At 37.6% G+C, this 18007-nt stretch overlaps 1 protein-coding gene across 2 annotated transcripts in view; it reads left to right on the top strand.

Annotated features, from left to right (window-relative positions):
• The window catches only part of LOC120861001 (band 4.1-like protein 4A), a 289057-nt gene that overhangs the window by 168754 nt on the left and 102296 nt on the right, over window positions 1-18007 (top strand). For both annotated transcript variants that reach the window (XM_040236708.1, XM_040236707.1), the window contains exons 7-10: window positions 591-711; window positions 3177-3264; window positions 5520-5608; window positions 6189-6252. In XM_040236708.1, coding sequence (XP_040092642.1) covers window positions 591-711; window positions 3177-3264; window positions 5520-5608; window positions 6189-6252 — 362 coding nt within the window. The remainder of the gene's footprint in view (window positions 1-590; window positions 712-3176; window positions 3265-5519; window positions 5609-6188; window positions 6253-18007) is intronic.

The following is an 18007-nucleotide window of genomic DNA, read 5'->3' as shown; positions in this document are numbered from 1 at the left end:
AGACCAGAGATAGTCTAGAAAAAATATTCCCAGAAAAATGCTGTGTAAATGAACTGGGGAACTGGGTTGGGCTTGGAAGCTGGATTAACGTAGGAAGAATTTTTATAAGCATAACATAGTGAATTCATTTTGTTCTTTGTGTAAACTGTAATGGGGTTATGTGCAACATTGTATTATATTTCCATGACCATTATTTGGGGCAAATATGTTTTGAACCACGTGCTTTATCTCTTGGTGTCCTTGTCAGAGAGAGGATCTAGCGGTTTTTCACCTCAGGCATTTCCATTATATGTGCTTTAAATTCTATTTACATTGTACTTCATATAAACTGGTAAGAATAAGTTAAATGAAAATGATAGTTATAGTCTCACAGAAAGCAAAAATGTTATGTTTTTTAGATAAGATTTTGTTGATATTCTCTATATATGCTCATCAGAGTTGTTTTAAGCTAAAATTAGTTACCTTATATAAATTTATTGATAAAGCATTTGAAGAAAATATTTAAGCATGATAGGAATACTTTTATTCCTGTATTTTTAGGTATATTTTCCTAAAATGGGAAAAAAAATAACATTTTCTTTGTTTTTTAGCTGAACTCGGAGATTATGATCCATATAAACATACTGCAGGCTATGTGTCAGAGTACCGATTTGTTCCTGATCAAAAGGAAGAACTTGAAGAAGCTATAGAAAGGATTCATAAGACTCTAATGTAAGAAGCCCATTTTATTAACACTAATCAGCATGTTGTACATTAGAGCCTCAGAACTTCATTTTATAACTGTACGTTTATATTCTTGGACCAACATGTCTCTATTTCACATACACACCCCCCTCCCCTCCCCCACCCTCTGGTAACCACCATTCTAGTCTCTGTTTTTATGAGGTCTCCTTTTTTAATTCCACATACAGGTGATATATTATACAGTATTTGTCTTCATCTGTCTTGTGTCACTTAGCATTATGCCCTCACAGTGTATTTATATACTTGAAAATTGCTAAGAGAGTAGATCTTAAATGTTAGCACAACAAAGATGATAGCCATGCTATGGTGGTGATCATTACACAATGTGTATTTAAATGTATCAAACCAATATGTTATACACCTTGAACTTTCATAATGTTATATGTCAATTATATCTCAGTAAAGCTGGAGAAAAAAAGAATCCCACTTTACATTGCATCAGCGATCATCTTATGCTATTGACAGGCATAAGAAAAGAAAAGTCTCTTATTCTATGTCTTAAACATTTTTCTTTTTAAAGGTTTTTTTTTTTTCCTACTGCTTATAACACTAAAATGCTCATAGGAAACCCAGACAATTTAAAAAGGAAAAAAATAAGTGTAAAAAAGTAAATCCTCATACTTAAAGTAAGTATATTTTTAGTCAGTGGCCTTTCAGATCCCTCTCTATGCATAATTTATTTTGTATGAAAATTCATTTTATATAGAAAGTTTATTTTATGTAGATTTATGTATGTATGAAATGAAATGTATAAATGTATTTATGTATGTATGAAATACATAAATGAAATCATTCTGTACATACTATATTTTACAATTTTATGTTTTTTTTTCAGTCACCAGTACCTCGTGAAGTTAATTTTTTTAAACTATGAATACATTTTATAACCACAAAAGCCTTAATGTGTTCTGGATTTGATCTCTCTTAAGTATGCAAATTCACAGTTACAAGCAAATCCTTATTCAGTCTTTAGCAATGAATCTGGAGATCATGACACCAGTGTGGTTTTTCAAAGGGTATTATATTAACACCACATGCACTTCTGAGAAATATACACACTCTACTAGTAGGATTTTCAATTAATGACCTGCAGCATTGAAGTTATAATTTAATTATAGTTATTTTGTTAAATTTCCTATACTGATTAACTTTGCCTTTACTGCCTCTCATGTAACTTTCCCTCTTGAATTTGCTTGGTTTCAGATCTACCATACTTAAGAGAAAAAAATGTAGAATTAATCTGGTCAACAAAAAAATGTTTGCCTAAAGGATTTGTTTCAATGAGTAGCAGCAGAAATTGCAATCAGAGAAACCAGGCTCTCCACCTTGTATTCTAGCCTTGTTCTAGAGTCCTGCATTATAAGCTTTCACTGAAATGAGTGCTGAAAGAATGCCTGTTACAAAATTATGAAGGGCAGTGTATTTGGCACATTCTGAGAATACTAATTGTGCTAGGAGTTCTCAAGTACAATTATGTCTTGAAATTATCAAGGGACTTTGGCAGAGCACCTTGTCTGTTTTGCGTGATGGCACTGACAGCATGGTGGTTACTTTTAAGAGGCTAAAGCTCCATCAGTATTTGGTAGCTTTTTTGTGTCTAATTTGTGGTAAACATTCTTCATAGATTTCAAAAGTATTACATTGCTGGGTTTTCCAGAGTACCATGGCTGAAACATGGGATTGCCTTGAAGTAGTATTTTTTAATATTTAAAAACTCCTTTTGTTAACCATTAAAAATCTCTCTCTCTCTCTCTCTCTCTCTCTCTCACACACACATATACACACAGAGTTCCACTTATCTATGGAGATTCTTGGCAGATGCTTATCCTCGTTAGGAATCAATGCTGTTTTCTGTATATTATCACCGATGAAGAATTGGGGAAGACTTTAAGAAAAGTGACAAGCATTTTGTATTAAGAAAGTGACAGATACTTTCACAGTTTATTTTTGCAGTTTCTGAAGAAGTGCACATGTGCTCAGGAAATGCTGTTGAGCCCGGTTGGTTGTTGAGAAGCCCACCCTCATTCCTCCCACCACTGCTCTCCTCCGTTTACTTCCTGATGGAGAGCTGCTGGAGCATAGAGACATTTCACTCTTTGCAAAGGGGTGTGCTTTTTAATTTGAGTGCTTATATGCTCAATAATCTCTTTGGGGTTTCTGAAACTGAGACTTTGTAATATGTGTGGAGCTATTGGAATTGGCTATAATGAGCAAAACTAGATTTGGTAAATGAAACTTACAAGTGTCACCTCAGAATATAAAATTTTGTCACCAGGAAGGCAGGAGGCTTCTTGAAATATGAAGGCTTAAGTTTGCATTAGCACACAGGATTGTTTATTTTTCCGGTGAATATAGTGAAAATGGTTTATATTCCCTTTGAGCGCAGTAGCTGTAAGTAAAGTAAGGCTGTTTTGTTTTTATGCTGGGTGCAGGGGTCAGGCACCTTCTGAAGCAGAGCTGAATTACTTGAGGACTGCCAAATCCCTGGAGATGTATGGTGTTGACCTCCATCCTGTCTATGTGAGTAACATTTAATTAACACAGAATATTTTAAGCTGATGACATTTTCTTAAAAAGTCACTGAAACTCCCAAAGGAAAGCAGCAGTCCTATTGTTTAGTGAGCAGATGATATGTTTTCATCTGTGTTTTTGAACATAAGAATCTTTTGCGTCGTTTAAATCCTAATGAGTTTTGCATAAAAGTCTGTGATTGTATTTCCGTGTGTAGAAAACAATTAACTGGCTTGGAAACACAATCTGGATAATAATTCCAGAGGGGTTAGCTAAACGTCAAAACGGTTTTAAATTAGTCTATAATTGATTATATTAGACAGAAAACAGGGAGATTTTCCAAAAATAGAGTTTATGGCTGAAAAGAATTCATAAAATCACCTGCATGGCAAAGTAGACTTTCGGCAACAGTACCTGTATGACTATTGGTGGGTCTCTGTTGGATGTGCAGGTGTTATCAGTATTAGGCTTACTGCCTACTGTAGTTATTGCTATTGCATAAATAGGAACATTTTTGCAGGTTTTCCTCAGGGGCTGATGAAAGCTTTCTGAACAGGATCAGTGGACACTTACACTGAATTTTCTGGATCAGGTCTTCAACTTTGAGACACTTTTCTAAGGTTACCAATTGGTTCTTCTATGCCCATGAGACTGGAATGTCATTGTCTTTGGTTTTGTGGGTTTAGTTAGCAGTAAACAAATTTGATTATTTGAGAAAGTGAACCAGATGTTTTATTTACATGACATGAATTGCTAAAGAGTGTATGTAGATTGAATGCTTGTCAATTGAATTATGGACTCAGAACTCAGTTTTTAAGGAATCCTGATAATACTTACTGTAACACAGGCACTAATTGATGTATTCATTTTGTAATATGTCTTTTGCTCATAAGAGTCTCAGTTCAGTTCAGTCACTCAGTTGTGTCCAACATAAGAGTCTCTGAGTTTCCCAAAACAAATCATCTCATATTATTTGTAAAGAACTAGAGGCATCCCTGCGTATACTGTTAATATGGCAATGAAAATTACATATTTGGTAGAAGTAGTTGTTCCCTGATAAATTATAATCTAATATCATTAAACCATTAAATGCTCCATCCTACTGTCCTTTAAAACTACTTATAAAACTTTGTGGAATAGTTCGCTTTTTCTCTTCTTACCACATTAATCTTGTTAGATTTTCAGTTTTTTAAAAAGTATATTTTATAGGAAATGTATAAAGAGGATCTTCTGTAAAATACCTCTATGTTTATGTAATGTTTATCCTAATTCAAAAAACTCGATTTTTGTGGGAGGTGGAAATTTTTGCCAAATTAATCAGATTCATTAGTATCTTCCATACATTGCATTAAAATTGAATTTTTAGAACTAAAAATAGGCTACAGCTGATTTTCTTTGAAAATATATTTATCTTATGTTCCTTGGGAATTTGGTTTTGCAGGCTGTTATTTGACCTTAGAATAGAAAAAAAAAAAAATGAATACAAACTCAATTCCCTGTTTGGTATGCACTCTGTGACATTTTCAGTCCAGAATCCCATTTTCTTAATTGGGATTTGTTATTGTCCAGAAATGAAAGGTTTCCAGTCTTTACCAGAAGAGATTGTATTTTACAACTTTTGAGCAGTCTTAAGTCACAAATGAAAATAGAAGGGTGTATGCTGGAGACCTCAGAAAACCATGCAGGTGGCTGACTGAGGATTCTGGGGAGGATGGGGGTGAACCAGGCCTCATGATTGTCCAGATCGGAGAGTGAGATAAATGATCTTGAAAAGGGCCCTTGCGGGCAGCCAGTGGTTGTCAGTTCTTGGCTGCTCCGGAGAATCACCTGGAACATTTATGTGGTTTTGTTGCCTGGATGCCATCATTACAGATTCCTATTTAACCTGTTTTGATGGTACCTAGGAGAGAGGATTTTAAGGTCCATGGGGGATTCTAGTTAATATGCAGCTGGGGTTGAACACCACTATAGAAGCAACATGGAGTGAATCAGTCAGTGGCCTGATTGGTAGGTGGTCCAGGTTCTTTTAATGAACTGAGGTGACCAGTTAGAATACACTAAGAACAGTTTTCTTAAAAACTTCCGGGGAAAATGAGCAGCAAGTTAGCTACCACGATAGCTTAACTAGCTTTCTAAGCTGATGTCTTTGAAAAACCAGATCCAGTATTTATGCAACAGATAATGTGCATATGGCTAATTACAGTTTGACAGAGAGTTTTTACATGAGTAAATTTATGGTTACAAGCATATGTTTGTTTTTGCAGGGAGAAAACAAATCTGAGTATTTTTTAGGATTAACTCCGGTTGGTGTTGTTGTCTATAAGAATAAAAAACAAGTGGGAAAGTATTTCTGGTAAGTTTAATTTGAGGGCAGAATTGGTATTAAAGTTGTGCACTATATGTATTGGGCTTATGGAACTTGAATGTCATTGAAAGTGTTGGGAAAAAGCAAACAGACATTTCCAGTGGTTGATAATAAATGAGTGAAATTGGGTATAAGTTTTCTTCTAATTCATCTCAGTGTATATGTTCTCTGTAAATTTGAGGTATTTTGATTCTAGACTCTCTTGTCCATGGAGGCTGTATATAGTAGGATTTCCTATCCATTCCAGTGTGTGTGGTGAACTGTGGGCCCAGGACGGCTCTGAGTTCTGACTCTAAATGAGGAAGGATCTGAGAGAGATTGGGGAGCCCATAGCACCCCACTGTATCTGGAAAGGCTGTACTGCCAGGGCCTGGGGATGCCAAGCTTGTCTGCCTTCACTGGAGAAGCCCAGGAGAGTGAGAAGGAAGTGTGTTTAGAAAGGTGTCCAGAGCAGCAGCAACCTATGAAGGAGCCAGTAGGAGCCATCTTTTTTCCACTGGATACTTCTCTGAATTTCTGATTAATTCTTAAAAGCAGCAGTAGCACCACCATCTGCTTTGTTTTTCAGGCCTCGGATTACAAAGGTTCACTTCAAGGAGACCCAGTTTGAACTCAGAGTACTGGGAAAAGATGTAAGTTTGTGTTTAGTGCTTAGCTTCCCTGAGACGGGAAGCCTTGTCTGTTCGTTGATAATTTAGAAGACCTAGTAAAGTAAAACTGCCATGTTTTCTTCAGCTGCGGCCACATGGAACCAGGTTAATTGACTCAGATAAACAACTCCTTTTCAAGGAAGGGAAGGGGAAGTGAGTATAAATGAATGAGTTGGTAATGGAGAAATGTCACTTCAGTTTTAACAAAGGGGAAAAAACCTTTCTCAGGCACAGGAGAGAATAGGAGGTGATTATCATTATTAGTTCTTTAGTATTGTCTGTGGAGGTAAGATTCATGTAATTAGACGGGTGCAGCTTTCATGCAGGACAAAACATGTCCTAATTTTGTCTCAAAGTCAATTGAACAGTCTATAGGAAGTCACACTTCTGTTCTTTCCCTAGTTGAGCATGGTAGTTAAACCAGATGAGAAACTCTGGATGCTTTCAAGGGAGTGTAAGCCAAGGGTGCAAAAATGCTGAACGTCCTGCTGTACCTTGGCAGAGACCTCTAGGACTGCTTGGGTAGTAGGCACAGGATTTTTTAGCGCCTCAGGGTCCTCTCGTGCCTTGATGAGTAGTTTTAGGGAAACCAGGCAAAAGAAGACAAGAATATGAAAGCTTCCTTTTAATCTCCCTGTGAAAATAATGCTTCCTTGAAGTGCTGTCACTATAATTCATGTTTATGGGATACACAGGTGAAAATAAGACGTAGGCGGATCCACCCTTCTGTCTCTTTAATACTAACTTTTTGCAGAACAGAATTTAAGTGAATGGTCTTGAATTGACTTTCTAATACGATACTTGTAAAAAGAGGTAAAACCAATCTGATGATGTAGCCACGGACTAAGACACAGGAAGAAAAGTGGCTGCAACCACAGCTGGAACATAATATCTGGCTCAGTGTCCGGCATGCAGCAGGTGCTTAGTAAACACCTGTCGCCTGATCAGTGAACTGATGTACTGGGGTGGTGGGCTGCCAAAGCGGAGAACTGGGTACTACAGTTTGTTCTTCTAGAAAAAAAATGCAGTGATCCCTCCCAGAATTACGTGACGTGCTATCAGTGTTTAGTGAGAATGTGATGGTAGGGGTTCCCTGGCAGTCCAGAGGTGAGGACTCCACACTTACAACTGCTAGGGCCCGTGTCCAGGCCTTGGTTGGGGGGTCCACGATTAAGCCCTCACAAAGTACGTGGCCTTGAGCGGGAAAAACAAAAGAAAACGTGATAATAAAATGGTAAGACTTTTTCATGGAAACATTACTATTATTCAAAGCCATTTTTCCATTGAGACCTAACTTATGAGGTCCTAATGAGACCTAATGAGACCTAATGAGGTCCTTTGGTGAACTCTTTGTACATTATTACTACACTGCCTTAAAATGCCGTCTGCTGCCTTGAGATAAATGTTTGGTAAAGTTGCAGCTAACTTGAACTTTCAGTTTCTTACATTTCTTCATTATTAGGCAAAAACACCAATAAAATTGATGTCATTGTGTGATGCTTTATTTTTTTAATGGCAGTCTCCGGGGATGGCCTGGTTTCCTACACACACAGCTCCCTCCCTGTGCCCTGGCATCTCTGAGAAAGCTTGACCATTTGTCAGTGTGCATCCGGAGGCACCGTGAGCTCCTGGCTCTTTTAGTGGCTGTGGTCTTTAGTAAGGTGACAGAGCAGGTCACATATAACTCGTGCTTGAATCAAAGGGATTTAAATTTTTGTTTTACACGTGAAAAGATGCTCAACATCATTCATTATCAGAGAAATGCAAATCAAAACCACAATGAGGTACCCCAGTGAGAATGGCTGCTATCAAAAAGTCTACAAACAATAAATGCTGGAGAGGGTGTGGAGAAAAGGGAACTCTCTTACACTGTTGGTGGGAATGCAAACTAGTACAGCCACTATGGAGAACAGTATGGAGATTCCTTAAAAAACTGGAAATAGAACTGCCATACAACCCAGCAATCCCACTGCTAGGCATACACACCAAGGAAACCAGAATTGAAAGAGATACGTGTACCCCAATGTTTATCGCAGCACTGTTTAAAATAGCCAGGACATGGAAGCAACCTAGGTGCCCATTGACAGACGAATGGATAAGAAATCTGTGGTACATATACACAATGGAATATTACACAGCTATTAAAATGAATACATTTGAATCAGTTCTAATGAGGTGGATGAAACTGGAGCCTATTATACAGAGTGAAGTAAGTCAGAAAGAAAAACACCAATACAGTATATTAACACATATATATGGAATTTAGAAAGATGGTAATGATGACCCTATATGTGAGATAGCAAAAGAGACACAGATGTAAAGACCAGACTTTTGGACTCTGGGGGAGAAGGTGAGGGTGGAATGATTTGAGAGAATAGCATTGAAACATGTATATTATCATATGTGAAACAGATCGCCAGTCCAGGTTCGATGCATGAGACAGGGTGCTCGGGGCTGGTGCACTGGGATGACCCAGAGGGATGGGATGGGGAGGGAGGTGGGAGGGGAGTTCAGGATGGGAACACATGTACATCCATGGCTGATTTATTTCAGTGTATGGCAAAACCACTACAATATTGTAAAGTAATTAGCCTCCAATTAAATTTTAAAAAAGAAAAATTTGTTTTATTAAATAATACATTAACCAAAGCACACCATTTCCAGAGTATTCTGGCTTTGCAGAATCTTTCTCCTTTCTCTACCAGGGCATCTCTTTGTGAGGTGGTGATTTATATGTTAGAATAAAGTTGATTAATATGGAGGCCTAACTGTTAATCACAGAGTAAATAAGCCCCTGAAACCTATCACCTGGAACAGTAATCACCATCAGTTTGAAAAATGATTGAGGGTCTTATTCGGCTGGTTTTCTGGTTGACTGCTCCAGAGACTTAACTATGTATGTTAAGTGCTGTTAGGGCCAAATTCAGAGATTGACTTCTCAAAAGAATAGCAATGTCCTGTAGATAAAATATTTTCCTGGGGTCGCACTGTGGCACTAATGCTGTCCAATTCCACTTTTAAATATTAACCGTGCCCAACATAACACATTGACATATTTTAATAAACATTAATAATATTTAATGTGTACTGATGATCTGACTGTATATTGCTTTGCAAATAGCGAATAGCCGTCTGTAACTAAGTATTGGTTTTATAAAGGTTTATCTCTCTGACAAGTTCAGAAGCTAATAATGCATAAATACTTTTATGCATTATTTAAGCTTCCTAATAGGTACTGTGGTTTAAAGAAAAATCTTACATGATGATTGTAGAAATCTGGGAGTTACACTGTGAAGAAGAAAATTTAAATTATCTAATACTTTAGATCAAAGGTAGTGATTATGATTATTACTTTTGTACACTCTCTCAGATATGTATATAGATATATATATTTCATCTCCAGGTGGTTTTGTACACAGTTTTTATACTTCATAGCATATCACAAATATTTCTCCTTTTATTATATATATTCATGTTGTGCCTGCATAGTGTTTGGTTATGTGTTTTTTCTTAATGTTGCAGTTAACATTTTTTTCCTCCTCTTATATCTCATAACTTGTTTTTGCTGATTGAGGTGAAAGCTGTAGAATTTTATGTTTATTTCAAATATGGGTGTTTTGTTGAATTCTTTTGTTCTGTCCAGGAGTTTTAATTTGATACTTACATATTTTATAGCTATATAGTTATATCAGTCACAGGTAAAAATAGTTTATACTCTTGTTTCTATTATTTAATAAACGTTTGGCTCAGAGGTTAAAGCATCTGCCTCCAATGCGGGAAACCTGAGTTCGATCCATGGGTTGGGAAGATCCCCTGGAGAAGGAAATGGCAACCCACTCCAGTATTCTTGCCTGGAGAATCCCATGGACAGAGGAGCTTGGTAGGCTACAGTCCACGGGGTCACAAAGAGTCGGACACTATTGAGTGACTTCACTTTCACAACTTCTAGAAGAATGTCAAGTGATCTAGCCATATAAAGAGTTCTTGGTTGGTTTTTTATTTTATTTCTTTTTATTTTTTGTGTTTAACTCTTTAATGAACTGTCACAGCAGCTAAAGTGTTTTACATTCCCATCTAGCAGAGCTCCAAGTTTTCCATATGCTCATTCACACTTGTGATTTTCTACTTTTTTGATTGAACTGTCCCAGTGGTTGTGAGGTGGTATCTCACTGTGATTTTGATTTGCAAATAAATGCTATTTTTAAGTAATTAAAAAATCAAAATCAATGCAAACAAAAATCCACGATGAACAAAATATCAGAATCTTAATAAAAACAGGATTCTGCATTTGTTTACTCATTTCACTCACCTCACTGTTTTCTGTTTGTTGGTTTGTTTTGTTTTTTGTTGTGGCTTGTTTTGGGAGTATCACACTGCCCCGTTTGTGGGGTCTTAGTTTTCCCACCAAGATCTAACCTGGACTCACCGCAGTGAAAGTGCAGAGTCTTAACCACTGGGATCATGGGGGAATTCCTGCCTCTCCATATTTTTTTTTAATAAATTTATTTATTTTAATTGGAGGATAATTACTTTACAATATTGTACTGGTTTTGCCATACACTGATATGAATCTTGGATGGGTGTACATGTGTTCCCAATCCTGAATCCCCCTCTCTATTCCCTCCCCATCCCATCCCTCTGGGTCATCCCAGTGCACCAGCCCTGAGCATTCTGTATCATGTATCAAACCTGGACTGGTGATTCATTTCACATGTGATATTATACATGTTTCAGTGCCATTCTCCCAAATCATCCTACCCTCTCCCTCTCCCACATAGTCCAAAAGACTGTTCTATACATCTGTGTCTCTTTTGCTCTCTCGCATACAGGGTTATCATTGCCATCTTCCTAAATTCCATATATATGTGTTAGTATACTGTATTGATAATTTTCTTTCTGGCTTACTTCACTCTGTATACCACCTCATTAGAACTGATTCAAATGTATTCTTTTTAATGGCTGAGTAATATTCCATTGTGTATATGTACCACATATTTTTTATCCATTCATCTGCTGCTGGACATCTAGCTTGCTTCCATGTCCTGGCTATTATAAACAGTGCTGCGATGAACACTGGGGTACATGTGTCTCTTTCAGTTCTGGTTTCCTCGGTGTGTATGCCCAGCAGTGTGATTGCTGGGTTGTATGACAATTCTGTTTCCAGTTTTTTAAGGGATCTCCACACTGTTCTCCAGAGTGGGTGTACTAGTTTGCATTCCCACCAACATTGTTAAGAGGGTACCCTTTTCTCCACACCCTCTCCAGCATTTATTATTTGTAGACTTTTGCATAGCAGCCATTCTAACTGGCGTGAAATGGTACCTTACTGTGGTTTTGATTTGCATTTCTCTGATAATGAGTGATGTTGAGCATCTTTTCATGCGTTTTTTAGCCATCTGTATGTCTTCCTTGGAGAAATGTCTATTTAGTTCTTAGGCCCATTTTTTGATTGGGTCGTTTATTTTTCTGGAATTGAGTTGCAACCCTGCAGGAGTTGCTTGTATATTTTTGAGATTAGTTGTTTGTCAGTTGCTTCATTTGCTATTACTTTCTCCCATTCCGAAGGCTGTCTTTTCACCTTGCTTATAGTTTCCTTTTCATACTGTTCATGGGGTTCTCAAGGCAAGAATACTGAAATATCAATAACCTCAGATATGCAGATGACACCACCCTTTTGGCAGAAAGTGAAGAGGAACTAAAAAGCCTCTTGATGAAAGTGAAAGTGGAGAGTAAAAAAGTTGGCCTAAAGCTCAACATTCAGAAAACAAAGATCACGGCATCCGGTCCCATCACTTCATGGGAAATAGGTGGGGAAACAGTGGAAACAGTGTCAGACTTTAATTTTTGGGGCTCCCAAATCACTGCAGATGGTGACTGCAGCCATGAAATTAAAAGACGCTTACTCCTTGGAAGAAAAGTTATGACCAACCTAGAAAGTATATTCAAAAGCAGAGACATTACTTTGCCAACAAAGGTCCGTCTAGTCAAGGCTATGGTTTTTCCTGTGTTCATGTATGGATGTGAGAGTTGGACTGTGAAGAAAGCTGAGCACCGAAGAATTGATACTTTTGAACTGTGGTGTTGGAGAAGACTCTTGAGAGTCCCTTGGACTGCAAGGAGATCCAACCAGTCCATTCTGAAGGAGATCAGCCCTGGGATTTCTTTGGAAGGAATGATGCTAAAGCTGAAACTCCAGTACTTTGGCCATCTCATGTGAAGAGTTGACTCATTGGAAAAGACTGATGCTGGGAGGGATTGCGGGCAGGAGGAGAAGGGGACGACAGAGGATGAGATGGCTGAATGGCATCACAGACTCGATGGACGTGAGTCTGAGTGAACTCTGGGAGTTGGTGATGGACAGGGAGGCCTGGCGTGCTGCGGTTCATGGGGTCGCAAAGTCGGACACAACTGAGCAACTGAACTGAACTGAACTGATAGTTTCCTTTGTTGTGCAGAAGCTTTTAATTTTAATTAGGCCCCATTTGTTGATTTTTGCTTTTATTTCCAATATTCTGGGAGGTGGGTCGTAGAGCATCCTGCTGTGATTTATGTCGGAGAGTGTTTTGCCTATGTTCTCCTCTAGGAGTTTCATAGTTTCTGGTCTTATGTTTATAGATCTTTAATCCACTTTGAGTTTATTTTTGTGTATGGTTTTAGAAAGTGTTCTAGTTTCATTCTTTTAATAGTGGTTGACCAAGTTTCCCAGCACCTCTTGTTAAAGAGATTGTCTTTTCTCCATTGTATATTCTTGCTTCCTTTGTCAACTATAAGGTGTCATGGACGCATGGATTTATCTCTGGGCTTTCTATTTTGTTCCATTGATCTATATTTCTGTCTTTGTGCCAGTAGCATACTGTCTTGACTACCATGATTGTGGCTTTGCAGTAGAGCCTGAAGTCAGGCAAGCTGATTCCTCCAGTTCCATTCTTGTTTCTCGAGATTGCTTTGGCTATTTGAGGTTTTTTGTATATCCATACAAATTATGAAATTATTTGTTCTGGCTCTGTGAAAAATCTTGGTTGTAAAGATCTTTTTTGTACAATTCTGTGTATTCTTGCCACCTCTTCTTAATATCTTCTGCTTCTGTTAGGTCCATACCATTTATATCCTTTAGCAAGCCCATCTTTGCATGAAATGTTCCCTTGGTGTCTCTAATTTTCTGAAGAGATCTCTAGTTTTTCCCATTCCGTTCTTTTCCTCTATTTCTTTGCATTGGTCGCTGAGGAAGGCTTTTATATCTCTCCTTGTTATTCTTTGGAACTCTGCATTCAGATGCTTATATCTTTCCTTTTCTCCTTTGCTTTTTGCTTCTCTTCTTTTCACAGCTATTTGTAAGGCCTCCTCAGGCAGCCATTTTGCTTTTTTTGCATTTCTTTTCCATGGGGATGGTCTTGATCCCTGTCTCCCGTAAAATGTCATGATCCTCTGTCCATAGATCATCAGGCATTCTACCTATCAGATCTAGTCCCTTAAATCTATTTCAAACTCCCACTGTGTGTGTAGTCATAAGAGATTTGTTTAGGTCATACCAGAATGGTCTAGTGGTTTTCCCTACTTTCTTCAATTTAAGTCTGAATTTGGCAATAAGGAGCCACAGTCAGCTCCTGGTCTTGTTTTTGCTGACTGTGTAGAGCTTCTCCATCTATTAAAAAAAATAGGAAAAAGTTGGCTTAAATCTCAACATTCAGAAAACTAAGATCATGGCATCTGGTCCCATCACTTCATGGGAAATAGATGGGGAAACAGTGGAAACAGTGTAGACTTTATTTTTGGGGGCTCCAAAAGCATTGCAGATGGTGATTGCAGCCATGAAATTAAAAGACACTTACTCCTTGGAAGGAAAGTTATGACCAACCTAGATAGCATATTGAAAAGCAGAGACATTACTTTGCCAACAAAGGTCCGTCTAGTCAAGGCTCTGGTTTTTCCAGTGGTCATGTATGGATGTGAGAGTTGGAGTGTGAAGAAAGCTGAGCGCCAAAGAATTGATGCTTTTGAACTGTGGTGCTGGAAAAGACTCTTGAGAGTCCCTTGGACTGCAAGGAGATCCAACCAGTCCATTCTAAAGGAGACTAGTCCTGGGCTTTCTTTGGAAGGACTGATGCTAAAGCTGAAACTCCAATACTTAGGCCACCTCATGCGAAGAGTTGAGTCATTGGAAAAGACCCTGATGCTGGGAGGGATTTGGGGCAGGAGAAGGGGATGACAGAGAGTGAGATGGCTGGATGGATATGAGTTTGAGTGAACTCAAAGAGTTGGTGATGGACAGGAATGCCTGGCGTGCTGCGATTCATGGGGTCGCAAAGAGTTGGATATGACTGAGTGACTGAACTGAACTGAACTGTGAAAAATAGCTTTGGTAGCTTGATAAGGATTGCACTGAATCTATAGATTGCTTTGGGTAATGTCCTCATTTTCACTATATTGATTCTTCCAATCCATGAACACGGTATATTTCTCCATCTATTAGTTTCCTCTCTGATTTTATAGTTTTCTATATATAGGTCTTTTGTTTCTTTAGGTAGATATATTCCTACGTATTTTATTCTTTTCATTGCAATGGTGAATGGAATTGTTTCCTTAATTTTGCTATTTTCTCATTATTAGTGTATAGGAATGCAAGGGATTTCTGTGTGTTGATTTTATATCCTGCAACTTTACTATATTCATTGATTAGCTCTAGTAATTTTCTTTGGGGTTTTCTATGTAGAGGATCATGTCATCTGCCAACAGTGAGTTTTACTTGTTTTCCAATCTGTATTCCTTTTATTTATTTTTCTGCTCTGATTTCTGTGGCCAAAACTTCCAAAACTAAGTTGAATAGTAGTGGTGAAAGTGGGCACCCTTGTCTTGTTCCTGACTTTAGGGGAAATGCTTTCAGTTTTCACCACTGAGGATAATGTTTGCTGTGGGTTTGTCATATATAGCTTTTATTATGTTAAGGTATGTTCCTTCGGTTCCTGCTTTCTGGAGGGTTTTTATCATAAATGGATGTTGATTTTGTCAAAGGCTTTCTCTGCATCTATTGAGATAATCATATGGTTTTTATCTTACAATTTGTTAATGTGGTGTATTACATTGATTGATTTGTGGATATTGAAGAATCCTTACATCCCTGGGATAAAGCCCACTTTGTCATAATGTATGATCTTTTTAATATATTGTTGGATTCTATTTGCTAGAATTTTGTTAAGGATTTTTGCATCTATGTTCATCAGTGATATTGGCCTATAGTTTTCTTTTTTTGTGGCATCTTTGTCAGGTTTTGATATTAGGGTGATGGTGGCCTTATAAAATGAGTTTGGAAGTTTACCTTCCTCAGCAATTTTCTGAAAGAGTTTGAGTAGGGTAAGTGTTAGCTCTTCTCTAAATTTTTGGTAGAATTCAGCTGTGAAGCTGTCTGGACCTAGGCTTTTGCTTGTTGGAAGGTTTCTGATTACAGTTTCAATTTCTGTGCTTGTGATGGGTCTGTTAAGATTTTCTATTTCTTCCTTGTTCAATTTTGGAAAGTTGTACTTTTCTAAGAATTTGTCCATTTCTTCCAAGTTGTCCATTTTATTGGCATATAGTTGCTGATAGTAGTCTCATGATCCTTTTTATTTCTGTGCTGTCCATTGTGATCTCTCCATTTTCATTTCTAATTTTATTGATTTGATTTTTTTCCCTTTGTTTCTTGATGAGTCTGGCTAATGGTTTGTCAATTTTATTTATCCTTTCAAACAAGCAGCTTTTGGCTTTGTTGATTTTTGCTATGGTCTCGTCTCTTTTGTTTCTTTTGCATTTATTTCTGCCCTAATTTTTAAGATTTCTTTCCTTCTACTAACCATGGGGTTCTTCATTTCTTCCTTTTCTAGTTGAGTTAGGTGTAGAGGTGTAGAGTTAGGTTATTTATTTGACTTTTTTCTTGTTTCTTGAGGTGAGCCTGTATTGTTACGAACCTTCCCCTTAGCACTGCTTTTACAGTGTCTCACAGGTTTTGGGTTGTTGTGTTTTCATTTTCATTCATTTCTATGCATATTTTGATTTCTTTTTTGATTTCTTCTGTGATTTGTTGGTTATTCAGCAGCACGTTGTTCAGCCTCCATATGTTGGAATTTTTAATAGTTTTTCTCCTGTAATGAGATCTAATCTTACTGCATTGTGGTCAGAAAAGATGCTTGGAATGATTTCAATTTTTTTGAAGGCTAGATTTATGGCCCAGGATGTGATCTATCCTGGAGAAGATTCCATGTGTGCTTGAGAAAAAGGTGAAATTCATTGTTTTGGGGTGAAATGTCCTATAGATATCAATTAGGTCTAACTGGTCTATTGTATCATTTAAAGTTTGTGTTTCCTTGTTAATTTTCTGTTTAGCTGATCTATCCATAGGTGTGAGTGGGGTATTAAGGTCTCCCACTATTATTGTGTTATTGTTAATTTCCCCTTTCATACTTGTTAGCATTTTTCTTACATATTGCGGTGCTCCTATATTGGGTGCATATATATTTATAATTGTTATATCTTCTTCATGGATTGATCCTTTGATCATTATGTAGTGTCCTTCTTTGTTTCTTTTCACAGCCTTTGTTTTAAAGTCTATTTTATTGGATATGAGTATTGCTACTCCTGCTTTCTTTTGATCTCTATTTGTGTGGAATATCTTTTTCCAGCCCTTCACTTTCAGTCTGTATGTGTCCCTTGTTTTGAGGTGGGTCTCTTGTAGATAACATATATAGGGGTCTTGTTTTTGTATCCATTCAGCCAGTCTTTGTCTTTTGGTTGGGACATTCAACCCCTTTACATTTAAGATAATTATTGATAAGTATGATCCTGTTGCCATTTACTTTATTGTTTTGGGTTCAAGTTTATATACCCTTTCTGTGTTTCCTGCTAGAGAAGATCCTTTAGCATTTGTTGGAGAGCTGGTTTGGTGGTGCTGAATTCTCTCAGCTTTTGCTTGTCTGTAAAGCTTTTGATTTCTCCTTCATATTTGAATGAGATCCTTGTTGGGTACAGTAATCTGGGCTGTAGGTTATTTTCTTTCATCACTTTAAGTACGTCCTGCCATTCCTTCCTGTCCTGAAGAGTTTCTATTGAAAGATCAGCTGTTATCCTAATGGGAATCCCCTTGTATGTTATTTGTTGTTTTTCCCTTGCTGCTTTTAATATTTGTTCTTTGTGTTTGATCTTTGTTAATTTGATTAATATGTGGTTTTTTATTTTAATGAAAACACCACTACTGTTTTACAACATGTGTGTTAGCTCTTGGTTTTAAGAATGTGTTCATTACTGGAGTTTACATTTTTTAAAAGTTTGGATGAAATGGTTGATTTTCACTGAATGCCCTGAGAGCCAAGATTGCTGGTTGTTCACTCATTCAGTACGTAATGCTGATTTCAAAACTCCAGATTAGAGAAGATAGTGACTTGGACCAGAGTCGTACTGTTTCAAGTGCTGAGAATCTGTTTGATCTGGATGCAGTCACATGGTTTTATGGATGTGGGAAATATGGGTGACTTAAATGTGTTTGGCCCCAATGGCAGCAAGAATGGAGCTGCCATCAGGGGAGGTGGGGGAGGCTGTGAGTAGAGAGGTTCAGGGGGAAAATCAGGAGGCCCACTGTTAACATGTTGAGTCTCAATGGTCAATGTCTAAGTGGGGACCATTGGGAGACATATAGGAGGTAAAGTTAACATGTTGAATCTCAGATGTCTGGTAGATGTTTAAATGGGGACATTTGGGAGACATGTATAATAAC

The sequence above is a fragment of the Oryx dammah genome, unplaced genomic scaffold (genome assembly GCF_014754425.2).
Source record: "Oryx dammah isolate SB20612 unplaced genomic scaffold, SCBI_Odam_1.1 HiC_scaffold_11210, whole genome shotgun sequence".
Lineage (NCBI taxonomy): Eukaryota > Metazoa > Chordata > Mammalia > Artiodactyla > Bovidae > Oryx > Oryx dammah.
The sequence above is the reverse complement of the archived record's forward strand: the minus strand, read 5'-3'. Positions and strand labels throughout refer to the sequence as shown.